The sequence below is a fragment of the Heliangelus exortis genome, unplaced genomic scaffold (assembly GCF_036169615.1).
Source record: "Heliangelus exortis unplaced genomic scaffold, bHelExo1.hap1 Scaffold_81, whole genome shotgun sequence".
Classification (NCBI taxonomy): domain Eukaryota; kingdom Metazoa; phylum Chordata; class Aves; order Apodiformes; family Trochilidae; genus Heliangelus; species Heliangelus exortis.
Window position 1 is genome coordinate 52,875 of NW_027285997.1, and position 15,818 is coordinate 68,692.

Consider the following 15,818-nt stretch of genomic DNA (forward strand, 5'->3'; position numbering starts at 1 on the left):
TTTTTGGGGGGGGTTTGTAGGGGGTTTTTTGGGGGGATTTTTGAGGGGATTTTTTTGGGTTTTTTTGGGGGATTTTTGGGGGAATTTGGGGAGGTTTTGGGGTTTTTTTGGGGGGATTTTTGAGGGGATTTTTTGGGGTTTTTTGGGGGGAAATTTTGGGGGATTTGGGTGGTTTTTGGGTTTTTTTGGGGGGGGTTGTAGGGGATTTTTGGGGGGATTTTTTGGGGGGTTTTGGGGATTTTTTGGGGGAATTTGGGGAGGTTTTGGGGTTTTTTTGGGGGGATTTTTGAGGGGATTTTTTGGGGGGTTTTCTGGGGATTTTGGGGGAAATTTTTTGGGGGAATTTGAGGAGGTTTTGGGGTTTTTTTGGGGAGTTGTAGGGGATTTTGGGGGGGGATTTTTGAGGGTTTTTTTTGGGTTTTTTGGGGGAAATTTGGGGGGATTTGGGTGGTTTTTGGGTTTTTTGGGGGGGAGTTTGTAGGGGTTTTTTTGGGGGGATTTTTGAGGGTTTTTTTTTGGGGGGTTTTGGGGGATTTTTGGCGGGAATTTGGGTTTTTTTGGGGGTTTTTCTGGGGAGATTTTTGAGGGATTTTTTTGGTTTTTTTGGGGGGAAATTTTGGGGATTTGGGTGGGTTTTGGGTTATTTTTGGGGGGCTTGTAGGGGGATTTTTGAGGGGATTTTTGGGGGGGGGTCAGGGGATTTTTGGAAGATTTTTTTTTATTATTTTGGGGGGGTCGGAGGGGATTTTGGGGGATTTTAAGGGGATTTTGGGGGGGGTTGTGGGGTATTTTGGGGGGGGGGGGAGCTCCTATAGGGTCCCAATGGAGCTCTGTGGGGCGCGCCAAAACGATCCCCAAGCCCCGCCCCCAGCTGCTTGGCCCCGCCCACCAGAGTAAGCCACGCCTCCTCTTCACCGATTGGCCAGTGCTCCCACGTTATCCCGCCCACCCGCGGGGTGAACCAATGAGGAAAGGGGGAACGCTCGTTCCCCCCCTCGGCCCCGCTCGGAATGGTTCGGTCCGGGCGAGGGGATAAAAGGGCGAGGGGCGGCGGAGGGCGCAGTGCGGGCGCCACGTGGAGGGGGAAGCGGCGGAGCCGCCATGGCCTCAAACGGTAACGGGGGGGGAACACTTTGGGGACCCCCCCCTTTAATTTGGGGACCCCCTAAGTTTGGGGAGGGGTCCGAGGGGTTTTGTGAGGGGGGGTTGGGTGATAAGGGGGGGGTTGGGTGAAAACGGGGGGGTTGGAGCCTCCTGAGGGGGCTCAGTGGCTCCCCCAAGGCTGAGGATGGGCGGTGAGGCCCTGCGGAGAGGCTTCTATTGTTTGCTTTTTAATTAATTAATGGTTCGTTGTTAATTATATCGGAAGAAAAAAGGCGGTTTTAGGTTAATGTTTGAGCAATACGGATATTAAGGGTTTTTTTTTTTTCGCTGTTTTCCTGGTTTTTTGCAGGGTGGGGCCGGGCAGTGATTTGCAGCCGCCCCTTTTTCCGCCGTGCCCTGGGGCTGCGTTTTTATATTTCCTGGATTATTTTCAACCACCTTCGTTTTTTTTTTTCTCACTTTACTTTTTCACTCTTAAATTTAATCCCTGCAAAAAAAAAACCACCCAAAACCCGGAAAATTTCGTCTTGTTTCCATACAAAGCGCGGATTACGGCGAGGGAGGGGGGGGAGGACAAAGCGCCCCTCCCGGCTGCTCAATGAAAACGTTTTAAGTTTTATTAAAAATCAAATTTTATAAAAGAATTTGGGGATTTTCCGGGGGTCTCTGAGCCCCCCCGGGGGTGTTTTAGGGGTGGGAATTGGGGGAGGGGTGGGAATTGGGGGGACCCCCCCCTTTCTTCCCCCCTTCCCTCAGCGCCGCCGCCATTTTGTGAGGGGCGCGGTTTTCAGCTGCGCCACCGCCGCCATTTTTGTGGCTCCCGCCAAAAGGGGAGCGCGGCGCATGCGCAGTGGCCGTGCCGCAGTCTCACATCCGGGCATTTCGCCTTTTAAAAACCCTTTAATTTGGGGATGTTTTATCTTTATATTTTCAATTTTTTTTTTCTTTTTCCGCCCCGCGAGGGAAGCTTTCTATAAATATTCAGGGGGCTTTTGTGTGAAATCGGGAGGGTAAAGGCTGTGGGGTGAAACGCTCTGCGGATTGTGAGGTGAGGATTCGGGTTTTGTGAGGAATAGCTCGGGTTTTGTGAGAAATAGGTCGGGTTTTGGGAGGAATAGTTCGGGTTTTGGGAGGAATAGTTCGGGTTTTGGGAGGAATAGTTCGGGTTTTGGGAGAAATAGGTCGGGTTTTGGGAGGAATAGGTCGGGTTTTGGGAGGAATAGGTCGGGTTTTGGGAGGAATAGGTCGGGTTTTGGGAGGAATAGGTCGGGTTTTGGGAGGAATAGGTCGGGTTTTGTGAGGAATAGTTCGGGTTTTGTGAGGAATAGTTCGGGTTTTGTGAGAAATAGTTCGGGTTTTGTGAGGAATAGTTCGGGTTTTGTGAGGAATAGTTCGGGTTTTGTGAGGAATAGCTCGGGTTTTGTGAGAAATAGCTCGGGTTTTGTGAGAAATAGTTCGGGTTTTGTGAGAAATAGCTCGGGTTTTGTGAGGAATAGTTCGGGTTTTGTGAGGAATAGTTCGGGTTTTGTGAGGAATAGTTCGGGTTTTGTGAGAAATAGCTCGGGTTTTGTGAGAAATAGCTCGGGTTTTGTGAGAAATAGTTCGGGTTTTGTGAGAAATGAGTCGGATTTTGTGGCGGTTTTTTGTGAAATTATTCGGGTTTTTTGTGAAATCGGGTTTTGGAGAGAAATAGTTCGGGTTTTGGGGGAAAATAGTTCGGGTTTTTGTGAGAAATAATTTGGGTTTTGGGTGAAACTTTTTCCCTGCTCGGGATTTAACGTTCAGCATCAACGTGAAATGATTTAATATTGCTCTTAATATTTAATTGGCGTTTGGTGCTTCTAATTAATTAAAAAGTATTTAATTGCTGGCATTAATTTGGGGACGCTCAGTGCTGGTTTGGTGCTTTTTAACGATTATTGGGAATGTTTAGTAAGATTTGGTTTCTATGTTTAAGCTATTAATGTTTAGTAAAAATGTTAAAATTAACTGGTGTGTACATTTATTAGCAAGAATATTTATAATATATACTATTGATACCTATATTTCAGCGTTAATAAGTGTGGTTTTAATGTTATTACAATAATTTTTATATTGTTTAACGTGTATGTTTCTTGTATTAATGTTTGGGTATTTTAGTATTTGTTGTTTATTGGTATTTCCATTTTTATACGTTTATTTTTATTAATATATCAACATTTGTGTATCATATTTTTATTGTCTGTTTATCTTTAAATTAATAATTACATTAATATACCGTTGAAGTGTAGTAAATTAGTCTCATTATTTATATTATTCTGTTAATTTTTGTTTTTATTGGAATAGTATTGGTGTTAATAGGGTATTTATTAATAAATAATTTATGCTTTCTAATAATTGTTGTACTAATGTAATAATAATTGTATTAGCTATGTAGTTCTGGGTGTATTAATAATTAAGTTGCCTATTAATGGTAATTAGTAGTAATATTAATTTAGCTATTTTGGGTATATATTGTTTAATAATAAATTTTTTATCGATATTGCTAATGCAAATATCAACTGTATGTTATGTAAATTAATAATTAAGTTGCTTATAAATAATTATTGCTAATATTAACACAATAATTGGGTTTTATCGTCTATATATTCTGTAAATAATTGTTTAATAATAATTACTGTTAATATTAACACAACTATATTAACGATTCTAATGTCTACATTATTTAACTGCCCATATTATTAATTTATTTATTATTCCCTTATTTTTACCGCGTTCAAATTTAAGTAATCCGCACAAATTTGTCGATAATTTTTAATCTAATTTTTCCTTTTTAAAATTTAAAATTTTCCACATTTAAATTTTTTTTTACACCCACCTTCCCCAGTTAATTCACCATTTCCCCTCTTCCCTCCCCAGACTACAGCCAGACCGCCACCCAGAGGTACTTCCCCCTTTTCCCCCCCCCCCATCCCCTCACCCCTCGATTCCCCTCATTTTGGGCCGAAATCCCTGATTTTGGGCCATTTTTCGGGCAGTTACGGAGCCTACCCCGCGCCTCCGGCCCAGAGCTACCAGCAGAGCGCTCAACCCTACAGCAGCTACAGCAGCTACAGCCAAGGCCCTGACACCTCTGCCTACAGCCAGAACAGCTACAGCTCCTCCTACGGACAACCCCAGAGCAGTGAGCGCCCCCCACCGCCCCCTCCCCAGCTGCTTTTTTGGGTGAAAACCTCACTTTTTTTGGGTCTTTTTCCCCCCCTCAAGGTTACAGCACCGCCTCGGCGCCGCAGGGCTACGGCGGCGGCGGTTACGGCAGCGGGCAGAGCTCCCAGAGCTCCTACGGGCAGCCCTCCTCATACCCCAGCTACTCCCAGCCCCCAGCAGCCACCTCCTCCTCTGCCAGGTCAGGCACCCCCTTTTTTTTGGGGCAAAAAAAGGCAAAAATGGGCAATTTCGGGAGGGGCGGCGAGAAAGCGGCCGGAGGCGCCCGAAGGGTTGGGGTGAAAAAACAAGAAAAAAAAAAAAAACCAAAGGGTGGGGGGTGATGCAGGGATGGGGAAGGTGGGGGATGGCCTAGCAGAGTGGTTTTTGAGGGAAAAAAAGAGGATATTGGTGAATTTGTTGTCTTGTTAATGTTGTTTTTATAAAATGAGAGAGGAGTGATTTTTATCTTGGCTGGGAAGCTCCAGGGGTTGTCCAAGCAGCTCTGGGGTGATGCAGGGATGGGGATGGGGAACCAGCAGCCTCCTGGAGCTCCTGTTTTGAGGATATAAAAAAAAAAAAAAAAAACAGAAATATAAGGTGAATTTATTGAGTTTTTTAGTATTTGGATAAAGTTAAAGGATATAAAATGGTTTTTTGGTCAACTGGGAAGCTCCAAGGGTTGTCCAAGCAGCTCTGGGGTGATGCAGGGATGGGGATGGGGAACCAGCAGCCTCCTGGAACATGGGTTTTTGAGGAAAAAAACCAGAATATTGGTGAATTTATTATTTTTTTTAATATTTATATAAAATTAAATGATATAAAATGGTTTTTTGGTCAACTGGGGAGCTCCACGGTTTGTCCAGGGAGCACTGGGGTGATGCAGGGATGGGGGAGGAAAAGGTGTTGGGTGGCCTGGAAGTCCTGTTTTGAGGAAAAAAAAGAGAATATTGGTGAATTTATTATCTTGTTAATTTTTTTTATATAAAATTAGATTGGAATAATTTTTATCTTGACTGGGAAGCTCCAGATTTGTCCAGGGATGGGGATGGGGAAGGTGTTGGGTGGCCCAGCAGCCTCTTGGAGCTCCTGTTTTGAGGAAAAAAAACCAGAATATTGGTGAATTTATTGTTTTTTTTTAATACTTATATAAAAACTAAAGGATATAAAATGGTTTTTGGTCAACTGGGAAGCTCCAGGGGTTGTCCAGGCAGCTCTGGGGTGATGCAGGGATGGGGGAGGAAAAGGTGTTGGGTGGCCTGGAAGTCCTGTTTTGAGGAAAAAAAAGAGAATATTGGTGAATTTATTGGGTTTTTTTTAGTATTTATATAAAATTAAATGTATTTATATAGATTTTTATAAAATTAAAGAATATAAAATGGTTTTTGGTCAACTGGAAGCTCCAGGGTTTGTCCAAGCAGCACTGGGGTGATGCAGGGATGGGGATGGGGAACCAGCAGCCTCCTGGAGCTCCTGTTTTGAGGAAAAAAAAGAGAATATTGGTGAATTTATTATCTTGTTAATGTCATTTATATAAAATGAGAGAGAAATAATTTTTATCTTGACTGGGAAGCTCCAGGATTTGTCCAGGGATGGGGATGGGGAGGTGTTGGGTGGCCCAGCAGCCTCCTGGAGCTCCTGTTTTGAGGAAAAAAACCAGAATATTTGTGAATTTATTGTTTTTTTTAATATTTATATAAAATTAAAGGATATAAAATGGTTTTTGATCAACTGGGAAGCTCCAGGGTTTGTCCAAGGAGCACTGGGGTGATGCAGGGATGGGGGAGGAAAAGGTGTTGGGTGGCCTGGAAGTCCTGTTTTGAGGAAAAAAAAGAGAATATTGGTGAATTTATTGGGTTTTTTTAGTATTTATATAAAATTAAATAAATTTATATAAATTTATATAAAATTAAAGAATATAAAATGGTTTTTGGTCAACTGGGAAGCTCCAGGGGTTTTCCAAGCAGCTCTGGGGTGATGAAGCCTCCTGGAGCTGCTGTTTTGAGGAAAAAAAAGAGAATATTGGTAAATTTATTATCTTGTTAATATTTTTTAAGTAAAATAAGAGGGGAATAATTTTTATCTTGACTGGGAAGCTCCAGGGTTTGTCCAGGGATGGGGATGGGGAAGGTGTTGGGTGGCCTGGAAGTCCTGTTTTGAGGAAAAAAAAGAGAATATTGGTGAATTTATTGGGTTTTTTTAGTATTTATATAAAATTAAATAAACTTATATAAATTTATATAAAATTAAAGAATATAAAATGGTTTTTGGTCAACTGGGAAGCTCCAAGGGTTGTCCAAGCAGCACTGGGGTGATGCAGGGATGGGGATGGGGAACCAGCAGGCTCCTGGAGCACCTGTTTTGAGGATAAAAAAGAGAATATTGGTAAATTTATTCTCTTGTTAATATTATTTATATAAAATGAGAGAGGAATAATTTTTATTTTGGCTGGGAAGCTCCAGGGTTTTCCAAGCAGCACTGGGGTGATGCAGGGATGGGGGAGGAAAAGGTGTTGGGTGGCCTGGAAGTCCTGTTTTGAGGAAAAAAAAGACAATATTGGTAAATTTATTATCTTGTTAATATTATTTATATAAAAAAAAAACAAAATCCCTTTCCTCCCTAATTCCAGCCAGAAAAGGAGTTGTGCAGAGCTCCCCTTCCCCCCCCCCAACCCCAGAGCTTTCCCCTTGGAGCCTGGCAGGAGGGATTTGCCCAAAATGTCTGTTTTTTGCCCCAGTTATGGCAGCGGGTCGCAGAGCTCCAGCTACGGGCAGCCCCCCAGTGGGGGGGGGTACAGCCAACAGTCCAACTACAGTGGGCAGCAGCAGAGCTACAGCCAGAGCAGCTACAACCCCCCCCAGAGCTACAGCCAGCAGAGCCAGTACAGCACCGGGGGTGGATCAGGTGGGTTTGGGGCTGAAAAAGCACAATTTGGGGGAAAAACCTCACTTGGGGGGGAAAAACTTGTTTTTTTCGTTCTCTTTTTGCTTTTTTCGTCTCCTTTTTGCTTTTTTTCCTCCTCTTTTTGCTTTTTTCCTCCTCATTTTTTTTTCCTCCTCTTTTTGCTTTTTTCGTCTCCTTTTTGCTTTTTTCGTCTCCTTTTTGCTTTTTTCCTCCTCTTTTTGCTTTTTTCCTCCTCTTTTTGCTTTTTTCGTCTCCTTTTTGCTTTTTTCGTCTCCTTTTTGCTTTTTTCGTCTCCTTTTTGCTTTTTTCCTCCTCTTTTTGCTTTTTTCCTCCTCTTTTTGCTTTTTTCCTCCTCTTTTTCCTTTTTTCCTCCTCTTTTTCCTTTTTTCCTCCTCTTTTTCCTTTTTTCCTCCTCTTTTTGCTTTGTTCCTCCTCTTTTTGCTTTGTTCCTCCTCTTTTTGCTTTTTTCCTCCTCTTTTAGCTTTTTTCTTCCTCTTTTTGCTTTTTTCCTCCTCTTTTTGCTTTTTTCCTCCTCTTTTTGCTTTTTTCCTCCTCTTTTTGCTTTTTTCCTCCTCTTTTTGCTTTTCTCCTCCTCTTTTTGCTTTTCTCCTCTATTTTCTTTTCTCCTCCTCTATTTTCTTTTCTCCTCCTCTTTTTTCTTTTCTCCTCCTCTTTTTTCTTTTTTCCTCCTCTTTTTTACCCCCTTTTTTACCCCCTTTTTTTACCCCTTTTTTTACCCCTTTTTTTACCCCCTTTTTTTACCCCCTTTTTTTACCCCCTTTTTTTACCCCCTTTTTTTACCCCTTTTTTTACCCCTTTTTTTACCCCTTTTTTTACCCCCTTTTTTTACCCCCTTTTTTTACCCCCTTTTTTACCCCCTTTTTTTACCCCCTTTTTTTACCCCTTTTTTTACCCCTTTTTTTACCCCCTTTTTTTACCCCCTTTTTTTACCCCCTTTTTTTACCCCCTTTTTTTACCCCCTTTTTTACCCCCTTTTTTTACCCCCTTTTTTTACCCCCTTTTTTTACCCCCTTTTTTTACCCCCTTTTTTTACCCCCTTTTTTTACCCCCTTTTTTTACCCCCTTTTTTTACCCCCTTTTTTTACCCCCTTTTTTTACCCCCTTTTTTTACCCCCTTTTTTTCCCCCCTTTTTTTCCCCCCTTTTTTTCCCCCCTTTTTTTCCCCCCTTTTTTTCCCCCCTTTTTTTCCCCCCTTTTTTTCCCCCCCTTTTTTTCCCCCCCTTTTTTTCCCCCCCCTTTTTTACCCCCCCTTTTTTACCCCCCCTTTTTTACCCCCCCTTTTTTACCCCCCCTTTTTTACCCCCCCTTTTTTACCCCCCTTTTTTACCCCCCTTTTTTTCCCTCCCTTTTTTTCCCTCCCTTTTTTTCCCCCCCTTTTTTTCCCCCCCTTTTTTTCCCCCCCTTTTTTTCCCCCCCTTTTTTTCCCCCCCTTTTTTTACCCCCCTTTTTTCCCCCCCTTTTTTTCCCCTTTTTTTACCCCCCTTTTTTTACCCCCCTTTTTTTACCCCCCTTTTTTTACCCCCCTTTTTTTACCCCCCTTTTTTTACCCCCCTTTTTTTACCCCCCTTTTTTTACCCCCCTTTTTTTACCCCCCTTTTTTTACCCCCCTTTTTTTACCCCCCTTTTTTTACCCCCCTTTTTTTACCCCCCTTTTTTTACCCCCCTTTTTTCACCCCCCTTTTTTCACCCCCCTTTTTTCACCCCCCTTTTTTCACCCCCCTTTTTTCACCCCCCTTTTTTCACCCCCCTTTTTTTACCCCCCTTTTTTTACCCCCCTTTTTTTACCCCCCTTTTTTTACCCCCCTTTTTTTACCCCCCTTTTTTTACCCCCCTTTTTTTACCCCCCTTTTTTTACCCCCCTTTTTTTACCCCCCTTTTTTTCTATTTCCTCTTTTCTTCTTTTTTTGCCTTTTTTTTGCCTCTTTTCTTTTTCTTTCTTTTTTTTTTTTTTGTTCCCCTCTCCCCCACTCCCGTCCCTTTTCCCCGATTCCCCCGCTTTTTCCCCCAAACCCCCTTCCCCCTCCCTCCCCTTGCTCCCCACTCCCTCCACACCCCTCCCTGCCCATTTTTACCCTAAATCCCCTTTTTTCTCCCCATTCCTGCAGGCAGCAGCTACGGGCAGGAGCCTGTAGGGGGGTACCAGGAGCAGAGCTACGGCGGGGGGGGGTCCCAGCCTGAGCGGAGCCGCGGGCGCGGGGGCTACGGCCGAGGAGGAGGAGGAGGAGGAGGAGGAGGAGGAGGTGGCTACGAGCGAGGGGGACGCGGTGGCCGTGGTGGCCGTGGAGCCAACATGGGGTAGGTGCTGCGTGGGGGGGGGTGGTCGGTGTTTTGGGGTGAAAAAAGGGGAAAAACCCACAAAAAAAACCTCCAAAATCCCTCGTCGGGGTGGGTGAAAAAAAAAGGAGGATTCACACACGCGCCAACCCCCCCTTCCCCTCTCTGCCTGTTGTCTTGGGGTTAAAAACTGGGATTTTGGGTTAAGCTGAATAAATGACCCCACGGAGTGATGCCTGACGTGGTAAGCCCCCCTCCCCACCCCCCCTCCTCACGCTGAAAATGGGGGGAAAAACGGTGTTTTTGGTTAAAGCGGCCAAACCACTCAGCGAAAAGGTTTTCTGCTCATGGTTGAAGTAAAAAGGGGGGGGGGTACCCCCCCCCGGGTGTCAAAAAAACCACTTAAGAATAAAAAAAAAAAGGTTGGTTGTGAGGTCACGGCAGAAAAACGTTGATTTTTTTGGGCAAAACGCCCCAAAAAAACCCCAAATCTCGTAAAAATACTAAAAAAAAATAAACCAGACAAACCCTCCGGTTTTGGGAGCTTCACTGCTGGAATGAAGTTGTGTGGTGGTGCACCAAAAATCCCCCAAAAAGCGTGGGAAAAACCTGTCACCCTGGTGTGGTTTAAGGTAAAAAAAGTGAGGTTTTGGGTTTGTGTTGCCCCCCCCTGGCGTTTTGGGGTGAAAAAGCCGCTTTTTGGGGCGGCGGGAGGTGAGTATGGGCTCGGGGGGGGCTGTGGTTGTGCTTTGTGCCTGTTAACAAACTCTGCCTTTTGTGTGCTGCAGGTGTGAAAGCCCAAGCCTCCGCTTGTTTTTTGGGTTAAAAAAAGGCAGAAAGGGTGAAAAACACACAAAAAAAACCACAAAAAAAAGCAAAAAAAACCACAAAAAAACCTTTTCAGGGCTTTCCTTCCCCCTCTTGAAAAAAAAACCTAAAAAACAGGGGGAAAAAAAAAGTGTTGGGGGAGGAGAGGCTTTGGCTGACAGCAAAAAGGGGGGCAGCTCCTTGCTTGGTTTTTTTTTTCCCTCAAAACCCCAAAATTTGCTTTTTTTTTTGGATGAAAAACCCCAAATTTTTGATTTTTTTTTTTCTGGATCCCCCCCAACCCCTGGGGCTGCTGCGTCCGAGATGAACCCGTCGGCGGCGGATGGAGACCCCCCCTGTACCCCCCCCCCCCCTCATTTCCAGCCCAGGAAACACCTCAAAAACACTGATTTTGCCCCAAAACAGAGTGCCCCCCCCATCTATCCCCCCCCGTTTGTCTTTTTAAGGGAAAAACCCAAAAAATCCTCATTATCTTCTAATTTATCTCCTCAGCGGTGGTGAGCGTGGTGGCTTCAATAAATTTGGTGGTAAGTCCCAAGAGTTCAGCATTTGAACCCAAAAAAAAATACAAGAGAAAAAGGCAAAAAATAGCTAAATTCTTGGTTTTTAACCCATTTCCTCCACAACAGCCTCTGCTCCACGTTTTGGGCTGAAAAACCCCCAAATCGGAGCCGGGTGGAGGCGACGTCGTCGGGGCTGCGTCTTTTGGGTCTTAATGATCAAAAAAAAACAAAAAAAAAACACTTTTAAGGTTTTTTTGGGGTAAAAACAGGAGAAAAAAAGGCAGAAAAAGACAAAAAATTGGTGCCTGGTGGTAAAAAAAACAAAACAAAAAAACCTTGGTTTTCCCGTCAAATTTTTGGGGCGAAACGCTTGGTTTTGAGCAACGCTTTGCATGTGGTGGTGGTTGAGTCAAAAACTGAAGGTTTGGTTGAAGTTTTGGGGGAAAAGGTGACAAAAAAAGGAAAAAAAAAAAAATAACAATTTTGGTGCCGGTGACCTGAGGTTGAAGGATTCCAAAAAAAAGGTGGAAATGGTCCAATTGGTGGTTTTGCCCCCAAAACGGGGCCGAGGTGGTGAGCGCTGCCAACGGAGTGGTTGTTTTTCCCAATCCTGAGTGTTTTCACACCATTTTGGAGCCCGGGGGTTTGCTGCTGGTGTTTTGAGGAGAAAAAAGTGTGGTTTGGGACAAAAAAAAAAAAAAAAAAAGTCACCAAAAAAAAAAAAAAAGAAAAACCCAGACAAGGTTTTGGGGGAAAAAACCCCGGAATCGGTGAAAACGGCTTTGGGGGTGAAACCCCCCTGGACTTGGGGGCTGTGGTTTGGGGGGGGTTGCCCAAACTGGGGGCTTTTCACCCCAAAATGGGAGGGGGGGTGTAAAAAATGGAAAAAATGGGGCTTTTTCGCCCGCTTTTGCCCAATTTTGGGGGGTTTTGGGGTGGGGGTGGGGGGGGCTCTTTCCTCCCCCTCCCCCCCCCTCCCTAATTAACTCCTGGCCTCTTAATTTTTGCATGTGACCAATTAAGGACCCCGGGACCAAGGGCCCAGGCATGAACCTGGTAATTAGGGGGGGTTAATTAGGGTTAATTAAGGGGGGGGGTTAATTAGGAGATGTTGATTGGGGTTAATTAAAGGGGAGAGATTGGGGGTTGTGAGGGGGGGTTTAATTGGGGATGGTAATTAAAGGGGTTAATTAGGGGTAATTGGTTAATGAGGAGGCTTAATGAAAGTTAATGGAGGGGGGTTAATTAGGGGGAGGGGGTTAATTTGGGTGATGGGTTAATTAGGGGTGATTGGTTAATGAGGGGGCTTAATAGGGGGAGTTAATTGAGGGGGTTAATTAGGGGATGGGTTAATTGGGGTAATGGGTTAATTAGGGGCAATTGGTTAATGAGGCTTAATGGGGGAGTTTAGGGGGTTAATTAGAAGAAGGGGGTTAATTGGGGTAATGGGTTAATTGGGTGATTGGTTAATGAGGCTTAATGGGAGTTAATTGAGGGGTTAATTAGGGGAATGGGGTTAATTGGGTAATGGGCTAATTAGGGGTGATTGGTTAATGAGGAGGCTTAATATGGGGAGTTAAATGAGGGGGGTTAATTAGGGAGAGGGGGTTAATTTGGGTGATGGGTTAATTAGGGGTGATTGGTTAATGAGGAGGCTTAATAGTGGGAGTTAATTGAGGGGGTTAATTAGGGGCTGGGTTAATTGGGGTAATGGGTTAATGAGGGGTGATTGGTTAATGAGGCTTAATAGAGGGAGTTTAGGGGGTTAATTGGAGGGGGCTAATTGGGGGTGATGGGTTAATTAGGGGTAATTTGGTTAATGAGGCTTAATAGGGGGAGTTACTTGAAGGGGGTTAATTAGGGGGATGGGGTTAATTAGAGGTAATGGGTTAATTAGGGGGGATTGGTTAAGGCTTAATAGAAGGAGTTAATTGAGGGATTAATTAGGGGGTAATGAGTTAATTAGGGTGATTGGTTATAAGGCTTAATAGGGGTGTTAATTGGGGTTAATTAGGGGAGGGGGTTAATTGGGGGTGATGGTTTAATTAGGGGCAATTGGTTAATGAGGCTTAAAGAGGGAGTTTAGGGGGTTAATTAGAGGAAGGGGGGTTAATTGGGGGTAATGGGTTAATTAGGGGTAATTGGTTAATGAGGCTTAATAGGGGGAGTTAATTGAGGGGGTTAATTAGGGGATGGGTTAATTGGGGGTGATGGGTTAATTAGGGGTAACTGGTTAATGAGGCTTAATGAAAGTTAATTGAGGGGGGTAATTAGGGGGAGGGGGTTAATTAGGGGTAATGGGTTAGGGGTGATGAGAGGGTTAATTAGGGGAGGTGTTAATTAGTGTGGAGTTAATTAAGGGCAGTGGTGTTGATTAGGCTTAATTGGGTGAGTTAATTGGTAATGGGGTGGTTAATTAGGGGTGATTGGTTAATGATGAGAGTTAATTAGGGGTCATGAGGGGGCTTAATTGGGGGTGTTAATTAGGGGGAGGGGGGTAATTGGGGGTTAATGGAGGCTAATTAGAGGTAATAGGTGGGTGCAATTGGGGTTAATTAGCAGGGAGTTAATTAAAGAAAGGTAATAGTGTTGCTCAGGCTTAATTAAAGTTAATTAGGGGCAATTAATGAGGGGGGAGTTAGTTGAGGGGGGAGGTGAACTGGAAGGGGTCGAGGCCCTGAGGGCCCCATTGGGTTGGGTTGATGAGGGGGGGAGGGGTTAATTAGTGTTAACGAGGTGCTAATTAACATGGTAATTAATGCTAATTAACACTAATTACCAGGTGAGCAGGACAACTCAGACAACAACACCATCTTCGTGCAGGGCTTGGGGGAAAACGTCACCATCGAGTCCGTGGCTGAGTACTTCAAGCAGATTGGCATCATTAAGGTCATTAGCATGTCATTAGCATGTCATTAACATGTCATTAGCGTGTCATTAACATGTAATTAACATGTAATTAGAGTGTTCCCAACACCCCAGCCCCACACCACCCCAAAACTCCCCCAACACCCCCACCCCCCACCTGCCTTGGCCCTTCCATGACCTTGGCGTGACCTTAGCATGACCTTAGCATGTTCTTAGCATGATCTTAACATGTCCTTAGTGTGTTCTTAGCATGTTCTTAGCATGTTCTTAATGTTCCTAATGTTTCTCTCACCCCACCCCTTTCCCGTGTCCTTAACGTGTCCTTTTTTTGTTTACATGTTCTTAGCATGTTCTTAGCATGTTCTTAGCATGTCCTCACCCCAGGACTCAGCCCACCCCCCACGACCTTCACGTCTCCTTAGCCTGGTTCTGGCATCTTGGCATGATCCACACATGACCTTAGCATGGCCCTCACACCCCAGCCCCACACCACCTCCCTTCCCCCTCCCCATGGCATTAGCATGTTCTTAACATGTTCTTAGCATGTTCTTGCCATTTCCCTTACACCCCATCCCCACACCCCCCCAAAACTCCCCCAACACCCCCTCCCTTCCCTCTCCCCATGACCTTAGCATGTCCTTAGTCTCTTAACATGTTCTTAACATGACCTTAACGTGTTCTTAGTATGTTATTACCATGTTCTTACCATTTCTCTCACACCCCATCCCCAAACTCCCCCAACACCCCCTCCCTTTCCCCTCCCCATGGCTTTAGCATGTCCTTAGCCTCTTAACATGTTCTTAACATGATCTTAACATGTTTTTAGTATGTTCTTAGCATGTTCTTACCACGTTCTTGCCATTTCCCTCACACCCCATCCCCACACCCCCCCAAACCTCCCCCAACACCCCCTCCCTTCCCCCTCCCCATATCCTTAGCATGTCCTTAGCCTCTTAACATGTTCCTAACATGTTCCTAGCATGTTCCTAGCATGTTCTTCCCCCGTTCTTGCCATTTCCCTCACACCCCATCCCCACACCCCCCAAAACTCCCCCAACACCCCCTCCCTTCCCCCTCCCCATGGCCTTAGCATGTCCTTAACTTCTTACCATGTTCCTAGCATGTTCCTAACATGTTCCTAACATGTTCCTAGCATGTTCCTAGCATGTTCCTAGCATGTTCCTAGCATGTTCTTCCCCCGTTCTTGCCATTTCCCTCACACCCCATCCCCAAACCCCCCCCACCCCCCCACTCCCTCCTCCCCACGCCCTCCCCCCACCCTTAGCGTGTCCTTAGCGTGTCCTTAGCGTGTCCTTAGCATGTTCTCCCCCCCCCAGACCAACAAGAAGACGGGGCAGCCCATGATCAACCTCTACACGGACCGAGAGACGGGGAAGCTGAAGGGGGAGGCCACGGTGTCCTTTGACGACCCCCCCTCTGCCAAGGCGGCCATCGATTGGTTTGATGGTCAGAGAGGCCCCTCCCCCACCCCTTGGCCCCTCCCCCCAGCCCCTGTTTTGGGCTCATTTCCCCCTTTTTCAGGCAAAGAATTCTCGGGCAACCCCATCAAAGTTTCCTTCGCCACCCGACGCGCCGATTTCAACCGAGGGGGAGGAGGACGCGGCAGGGGGAGGGGAGGTAAGCACCCCAAAAACCCTCCTTTTTACCCCAAAACCTCTCCTTTTCACCCCAAAACTCCTCCTTTTCACCCCCAAAATTTTTCCCAACCCAAAACCTCCCGTTTCTACCCCAAAACCCCTCCTTTTCACCCCAAAACCCTTTTCCGCCCAAAAAACCTCATTTTTCAACCCCAAAACCTCCCATTTCTACCCCAAAAACCCTCCTTTTCACCCCAAAAACCCTCCTTTTCACCCCAAAAACCCTCCTTTTCACCCCAAAAATCCTCCTTTTCACCCCAAAAAAATTACCCAACCCAAAACCCCCCGTTTCTACCCCAAAACCCCTCCTTTTCACCCCAAAAACCTTTTCCGCCCCAAAATCTCCCTTCTCAACCCCAAAACCCCCCATTTCTACCCCAAAACCCCCCCAATTTTACCCAAAAATTTCTCTTTTCACCCCAAAACCTTTCCTTTTCACCCCAAAAACCTTCCTTTTCACCCCCAAAAATTACCA

The 15,818-nt window shown here is 45.2% G+C and overlaps 1 protein-coding gene across 1 annotated transcript; it reads left to right on the forward strand.

The window, feature by feature from the left end:
• Window positions 1–989: 989 nt before the first annotated feature.
• LOC139791011 (RNA-binding protein FUS-like) lies at window positions 990–15,736 on the forward strand (the record flags this gene model as incomplete). The annotated part of the gene is made up of 11 exons (XM_071732800.1): window positions 990–1,114; window positions 4,003–4,027; window positions 4,122–4,267; window positions 4,351–4,489; window positions 7,025–7,191; window positions 9,318–9,507; window positions 10,807–10,841; window positions 11,841–11,873; window positions 13,600–13,706; window positions 15,023–15,152; window positions 15,228–15,736. Coding segments are annotated over exons 1-11 (1,494 nt in total), but the record flags the coding sequence as incomplete, so codon positions are not given.
• Between the last annotated feature and the right edge of the window lie 82 nt (window positions 15,737–15,818).